Source organism: Zea mays, chromosome 3 (genome assembly GCF_902167145.1).
Source record: "Zea mays cultivar B73 chromosome 3, Zm-B73-REFERENCE-NAM-5.0, whole genome shotgun sequence".
Classification (NCBI taxonomy): Eukaryota; Viridiplantae; Streptophyta; class Magnoliopsida; order Poales; family Poaceae; genus Zea; species Zea mays.
This window is the reverse complement of record NC_050098.1, coordinates 201,729,913-201,737,474: the sequence shown is the minus strand read 5'-3', so window position 1 is coordinate 201,737,474 and position 7,562 is coordinate 201,729,913. Positions and strand designations below refer to the sequence as shown.

Here is a 7,562-nt window from a genome sequence, read left to right as displayed (position 1 = left end):
TCGGGACCATGCGACCATCCGTCGAGTGTATTTCCAAAATCTCAACTTCATAATCCTCTGTCAAATTCCCTGTACATTGATGGTCAAAGTTGAATTGACTAATAAAAATCTAGAATGACATGTTTACAAAATCAGAGCATCTCCTACCAAGCCAACAGAAGACATGACTTGCATTGCATGCGATGAAGAACAGAATATTCACACACAATGCATCAGAATAAATATCGATAAGAATATTAAAATATAGCATGTCTTACATACTGATACAATCACACGGCCTAGGCGACTGCAACCAGGGCTTGGAGCTAAAAAAAAAGTCGTACAGCAGCTGATTTAAAGATACATAACCAGTACATTAAAGCTGAGCTGACAAACCTCCCCACATGAATCTAAAATCTGCCAGCGAAGAACTTCTAAAGAAAATTGTTTGCTTCATCGCACAACTTTTCTGAAGGATCAGCCACAGAAGTTAGTCAGTTACAATGTACTGCCTCTTCGTATCCTAAGACTAATTACAATATCTTAGCGATAGGGTGAGGCATGGCGAGAAGTGGATCATCAACGATCCTTTGTTTACTTGTGCAAATGACTGCTTCGCTTGAGGCAGACCAACAGGGGGAATGATGTCAAAAGGCAGCTTATGACATACACTTGGGTATTAGGAAAGTAAAACTTCTAAGAGTACATGGAAATACTCAGCAGCGTTATTGAAGTAGCATCACATTCCAAAGGGGGCAGCACACAGAGCTGGAAGAGCAGCACTTGGGGCTGAGCAGTTGTACCCGAACAGGTCCAGCATCCGTGGATTCTGGCACTCAGGCTCATAGGTCACTTCCTTGATGCCATCATCATCTGCTGGCAAGATCTTCTCAGTCAACGAGAAACCAAAAAGTCTGCAGCTAGTTTTGCGAACCACCTCTCCACCAGACCCATGCTTAGCAGCATCATCTCCAGGTGCTGAAGCTCTTCTAGTCTCAAAGTGATCCATTTTCGTTTGATCAGATATTTCATGCTGTGGCTTGCTCCAAATTTCCCTCGGCCTATCAAATGGGACAGACTGCTGGGCATTTGTAGCTCCACCATCAAACTTGCTTGCCAGTCCAAGCTGTCGAACCACAGTTCGGTTAAAAATATTATCAGGGTAGACAGAAGGAACTTGTGCTCCTGGCGGAGTAGATAGTGTGAGAGAACACTCTTGAGTTGTGGCTGACAATCCAGTAACAGCAACTGGGGTACGCATATAACTATGCAGCCCATATCCTCCTTTTAGTGAACAAGCCTCAGACATCATTCCTTGGAACATAGGAACTGCCCGAGAAATTTCTTGACCTTGCAAGACCTCTGAGAATCCAATAGATTCATTGAAGCCTACAGATTGGTAGGTAAAATCAGAGTTATGCACTGCGAGTCTGCTTGTTGGACCACCCAATGCGCAGCCACGTGCATTACTGAGGAACCTACTAGCACCAGAAGATTGAAGTTTTGCAGCCTCAACAGTTTGAGGAGCAGACGGAACATGACGAGTCCTAAAACTCATCAAATCTTGACCTTGCAAGACCCTGGGAAACTTTCCAGTTTCCACGGAGTCAGTACAACCATTCCCATTCCCTGTAACATCTAATGGAACAGTCAATTAGCAGAGGTTAAAGGATAGCATACATATGTACAGGCATTAGTGTTGTGCTATGAGGGCTTACACATTGTTGGAACGTCCAAATTTCCCTGAGGACACAACTTGGTTCTTTTAGAGCTAGATGCGGACACAGAATGAGCAACAGAGACAGAGCCACCAGCTATCTCAATCTCCCATGGAGATACTCTATCTTGGCCGTTACATTCAACACCATCCTCCCATCTTACCTGTATAGAAAGGCAACACTTTAGCAATTTGATAATAGTAGTGCAGTTCATTATGAACAGATAATTATAATTTGATTATCAGAAGTGATGTGGCATATAATATTTTTTATTTCCAAAGGAGTCAAGCATCATCAGTTCTTGCAAAGTGATAGGCATCTTCATCATTATAATTCATTAATTTGATTGTCAACAAATACTTGAACTGAAAGACAAAACGTAAAACAATTCTAAGTTACTAGGAATATCACGTGGTAGCAGAATTTTCAGTATCCAGAGACCAGAGAAGCCATCATAAGCTTGCCCAGGGTCTTGCGAGGTCAGGAAATTTGGACGTTCAGGCTGGTGGTATGATTCGCATCTCCTTATAAACTTGCTACAGTTAGGGTTACAGTGTATTTGTGAGTCTATCTTGGTACAAAGAATTGAAAAGTTAGCACAGCATGCATCACGCAAGATTATTTCCGATAGGTCAAATGTGAAATGTTGCATATAACCATCATACAGAACATAATAATAAGTTAACTATTGTCTCTGCTGTTGCATTTCTCTTGTGGTAGAGGTAAGGGGTTATATGAGAAGTCCCTGCTTTATTGTTCAAGGCCCTAAGGTGTTGAGTGGGCAACAGGCTATAGGAATGTTAATTGGTTAGCATTGTCCTTCCTTATCTCCCTTATAACACAAAACTGCACTAAACCAACATTTTTACCAGAACCCAAAAGAATATACATCTACAGAAAGCTTCCCAGGAGACCAGGAAGCCGGCAATAATAACATTTAGATTAGAGCTTAATAAAATAAGCTGGAATGCATACCAGCAGGCTTCTCCACTTCGAGCCTGGCCATTTCATGGGATCTATTTCACTGACATGAACAACCATTCCAGATCGCCTAAAAAACATAAAACATAAGAAACAGGGAACAAATGCATACAACAAAAACGCAGTTGAATTGAGAAGAAACAGACCTTTCACTAACATCTTCATTATGGCACTGTAAGTTGATCCTTGCTCCAATACAGAATGGAAGATTTAGGCTCTTCAGGAACTTATGGTGTGGTATAATATATTCTGAAGCAGTAGCTCTGCAGAGAAAGAATTCAAACTGAAACGAGTTAGATGATCTTTTATTATTTCATTCTAAACCCATACAGCTTTACTTGGCAGGTATTGAAACATGTTTTATGGATTTCAACTGACATTTTGTGATACACTGGCAGAAATAAAAAAAAACTATATTATGGAGTAACTTTGGCAACATGGTATTTATGTGTGTGTGCACGTGCACTCGTGTATCAGAAATAGGATCCAGGCTCAGAATTTTTTGACCCAAAAAATCTGGGGGAAATCCCCCCAGGAGAGTAAGAAAATTGCCCAGCATATCAAAACTTTAAGTTTTAAGTACAATCGCTGCTTAAATTTTAACTATTGAACTTCTTCCAGTATGTCATCTTATCAACATGCCACATTGTAGCAATTCAGGACTACATGTTCGATCCAAAGTCAAATTGACAGTATAAAAATGAATAATGTGCTTTCACCTTGGATTGTAAGAAATGTGAAAAACACTTTTGTGCTTCAAGGAATCAGCTACAGCCAACAATGTATGCCGTTTTGTACTGTCGCAACTGAAATCGTCAAAAAGGGCCTCATTTTTAAGCTGAATGGCCCTCCGTACGCCCAGCCTTAGTTCACCATCATCACCTCTACAAAGATATATTTAAAAAAAGACATTTTGCTTAATAAAGATACACAATGCACATATGGCTACCACATGGTTCATCTGCTTACCGGAGAAATAAGACCGCATCCCCAGAAACCAGTTTCTTTTTATTGACAAATGAACTCCATCCAGTAGTCAAGAGATGCCTACGAGGCTGACCTGGAATGCAAAGCAATTTCATCAATTGCTTGAAAAAGGGCAGACCCAGTGCCAGAGACTCCTACATGAGTAGGGTGTGGAAAAGAGAGAAATCGAGGCAACTCTTTCCCCCGCAAACGCAGAGACTGATTTGAACCTACGACCTGATGACTCAGAGTGAGACAGCTCTCAGCACTGCTGCACCAGGCCTGCCCTTCCATCACTCAGTTGAACTTGAAGAAACTAACAGCACTTCCATCATAATAGTAATAATTCATATTTCTGCAATAAATGACTAAAGCAACTCAAGCAACACCAATATCAGCCGGACGATTATTTCAATACTAATTCCTGTATCCCCCACCCCCAAAAGAAAGGAAGCCTTGCTTCCCGAAGAGTCAAATAATCTAAATTTTGTCCAATTATATATATAAACCTATTGATATTTATGATGTATAATAAGTATCACTAGATTAATTATGGAATATATTTTCATAATAAATCCAATTGAAGATCAAAATTGTTGATAATATATTTTCTAAATCTAGTAAATCTTAATATTTTTTTGGCAGAGGGGATAATAAACAACACATTGCAAGTAATCTTTGGCTCTTCGCAGCGCACACAATATTCCAGGGAATTGAAAGCTTTGAAGCTACAACAGCTACAAGTTTTGTATTGATGATCAAAATATTCATCCAACATTTAAGTTACATGTAGCATATCTGCATATGTTTTAGCACGAATCTTTAAAAATATAAAATCATATGGAAGAAACATTGATGCCACGGTTCCATATAGAAGTGTCATACCAGAAATTCATTTGAAACTTAGTAAATACATTTTAAAAACGGCATTGTTCACTCCTTGTCTAGTAAAATTGATCTCACCCCTATATATATGACGAAATTTCCACTTGGCTCCATGCAAATCCTTGGCAACCAGCTCTTGAGAAGGCCTGAGCTGATTATAATCCTATGAGACACATCAACTAAATGTGGTTAGTACTGAAGCCCAAGACACGGCGCAGTTTCAAGAGAAATGGCACAAAAAGTCAGCAATATAACCAGAGGCGGGAAACAGTCCTCAGCAGCACGACGAGGAACAGAGAACCCTCCATGTGTGCTTGTGTCAGAGGCTGTAAGCGTTTTGCAGAACATGTGCAACATCCGGGACTTCCTTTCAACATCAAAATCCTCCATGTCATCGTCCCCATCGACTCCACCACCACGCAGATTTCTCCCAAATGCCTGAGCCATTAAGATTTGTGGTTCATTCATTAAACAAGATGAGAAATGATAATGATTTAGATGGAAAGTGCTCTTTTTATCTCTCAGGAAGCAAATCCCACGTTCCGTCCATATTTATTTGTACTGAAACATGGCAATAGTAGTATGCTAGGCATGTTCCAACCTAGTAGCTCAATAACAACTAGAACTAAAAATGTCTATTTCAATTTATCTGCTGCGCTTCCCCATTCCAGAATCAACCTGAGCAGCCAAGACCAAAAGAAATCTAAAAGTCGTACACGCACGCACGCACGCAGTACGAACGCTTACACCACACTGGTAAACAGAAAAGGAAACAGAGCATGCGAATCCAATCAGGTGATTTTTTAAGGACATTTTTTTTTACCTCGCCCTCCGCGACCAGCGCCAGCCGCGCGTACACCTCGTCCGTCGCCGCATCCGCCTGCACAGTGCACACAGCCATGCGAGCCTCGTCATCAAAACAATGGAGCCCGATACAGCCGCGCCCCGCGAAACAGACAGATGTGGCAATCACCGCAGCACTCACGCATAACTCGACATCCGCGACGCGGCACGCCACGTGCGGCGGCAGGTCCACAGCGACGTTGCCGCCGCCGGCCGCGGCTAGGTGGCCTTGCGGCAGGTACACGACCAGGCTGCCCCGCCGCGGTAGCGCAACCACGGGCCCCGCGCACGCGTGCCACAGCTCCCGGCACACCGCCGGCGGCGGGCGGCGCTCCTGGCTCTCGCCGTCCGCCATGTTGAGGTCGATGCCCATGGGGCGCGCCACCACCACCACCACTAGGGTTCCGGTTCGTGTTCCGGCGCCCGTGAGGTTCGCCGTTCGCCCCGCTCCAGGACAAGCCGGTTAAAAAGCGGAGCCGACCGCGACCTGGCGGGGGGGAGGCGAGGAGTGGGAGGACGAGGAGGATGAGCGCCCCATTAATGGCTCCGGGGCCGTCGCGCTCCAGCCATCTCCTTCTCAGTCAGACACTCAGTCGTCAGTCAGTCAGTCACTCAGGACCCCATGCCGTGCCGCTCTGCTCCTGCGGCGACCGCTCCCTCCCTCCTCCCGTCCCCCCGCCTCGGCTGCCGCGATCGATGCCGGTCGCTGTTGCTTCCTGGGTCGCTGCCGCTGCGTCGCTGGGTCTGAGGCTATCCTGCGACGACCATGTCTTTATGACGCTCCTGTTTCGTGAGCTGCTGCTGATGTGAACTTGTGAAGAAGTGAGGCCGAGGAGTGGTGAGGTGCGGGTGAGGGAGAGGGAGAGGCAATGGGGTGAGGGGATGGATTGGACGGGCTGTTTCCTTTTGCCGTGGGGCACCGCCGCACCAGGGTGTGGGGCGCTGCTACTGCTGCGTCGTTGCGGAGTGGCACGGCGCTGCGCTCTGCGCTGCTGTTGCACGCTACTGGCCACCGTGCGCGGCCGCTGCAAGGCAGCTGCGGCAGGCTGCTGCTTTAGGTGCCACTGTTCCCCCAGCAGGAGGCCACCCGCCAGGGCCTCGGCCCTCGGGGAAAGAGTGCAGGACGGCACGGTGCCGTCGTCCCCGTCTCACATTGTTTATTTAGACTGTCTCTAGTAACGTCTTCTATATACATTCTCTATATTCGTTCTTTACAGTTTTCTCTAAAAGATTTTATCTCGTATATCTACTTTCTCTCCAACAACGTTCTCTAAATCACGTCCTCTATATATAAATACCTATATTAAAGACATTTTTAATTTTTTAATTTTTGTACATACGTATTTGTCATACTCTCAAATGTATTGTACATATTTTAATTTTATTAAATCGGTTGTTTAAAGTATTCAAATAGATAGAGAACCGTTTAGAGAAACTCTACATATAGAGGATCCAGCAGCGTTCTCTAAATTTAGAAGACCGTTTAGAAGACGTTGCTGGAGGGAGTAGAGGACGTCCTCGTCCTCTAAATTTAGGGTACATGACCCTTTAGAGGGTCTTTGGAGCCAGCCTTACTCCGCTTAAAGTTCTGAGTCTCCAACCGCATCGGTCATCAGGCCTTGTAATCTAGCGGTGTGATTTCGAGCATCCGGACGTGGCTTTGACCTGAAATTCGTCTCGGCGCGTCTGATCGGATTATAGGAGTTTAGGACATCAGGTTCACGCCAAGTAGGCCCAACTTTTTACGGGAGTACCTGCTGCATTTGCAGGCGGGTGTATAGTTGTACTATCGTCGTAGTAGCTCAGGAGCTGTAGGTCATATATGCTGTAGGTCATATATGTTGTGTGGCTCGTGCGCAAATAGTACTACTATTACTACGCAATGCAATCGGAGGGCTGGCTGGACTGTGGGTCAGCGGTAGGAGCAGCGCTGCTGCCGCGCTCCATGCCGTTGCTGGACACGTATTAATTTTCACCATGCCTTCGCTGGTGCCCTTCAATGCTAAAGCCAGCAGCAGTCGACGGACGGAAGGATCTGAGCCGAGACCCACCCAGTGGCAATCAATGGCAGATAAGTACATACGCAGTGATTGAGTAATGAGTGTGCCTTCTCTCCGTCGTCTCGCGCGCGCGCTGCACTGCACACCACACCGCATCGCATCGCGCCACCGGCTCTGCCTGCCTGTCCGT

At 45.3% G+C, this 7,562-nt stretch overlaps 1 protein-coding gene across 5 annotated transcripts; it reads right to left on the bottom strand.

Moving 5' to 3' along the window:
* Nucleotides 1-210: 210 nt before the first annotated feature.
* Nucleotides 211-6,500, bottom strand: LOC100383168 (uncharacterized). 5 transcript variants are annotated; one of them, XM_008674937.4, is made up of 10 exons: nucleotides 5,515-6,500; nucleotides 5,353-5,409; nucleotides 4,785-4,967; nucleotides 4,608-4,692; nucleotides 3,648-3,738; nucleotides 3,398-3,562; nucleotides 2,825-2,941; nucleotides 2,673-2,748; nucleotides 1,698-1,860; nucleotides 211-1,617 (listed from the first exon to the last, which is right to left on the bottom strand). In XM_008674937.4, the coding sequence occupies exons 1-10, from the start codon at nucleotides 5,743-5,745 to the stop codon at nucleotides 719-721; spliced, it is 2,067 nt and encodes a 688-aa protein (XP_008673159.1). In that variant the 5' UTR covers nucleotides 5,746-6,500; the 3' UTR covers nucleotides 211-718. The 5 variants fall into 5 exon arrangements, with proteins under 5 accessions (XP_008673159.1, XP_008673157.1, XP_020405462.1 ...); XM_008674935.4 differs by having other exon boundaries at nucleotides 5,503-6,396; NM_001361952.1 differs by having other exon boundaries at nucleotides 454-1,608; nucleotides 5,515-6,128.
* Nucleotides 6,501-7,562: the final 1,062 nt, after the last annotated feature.

Bases quoted from the DNA above. Each gene is read 5' to 3' on its own strand.
- LOC100383168 (XM_020549873.3), bottom strand. From the start codon at position 5,745: ATGGGCATCGACCTCAACATGGCGGACGGCGAGAGCCAGGAGCGCCGC. The intron at 4,968-5,352 runs GTAAAAAAAAAT...TTAATGGCTCAG, and splicing joins CGCTGGTCGCGGAGGGCGAG to GCATTTGGGAGAAATCTGCG. The intron at 1,861-2,672 runs GTATGCATTCCA...CTTTCTATACAG, and splicing joins CGAAGTGGAGAAGCCTGCTG to GTAAGATGGGAGGATGGTGT.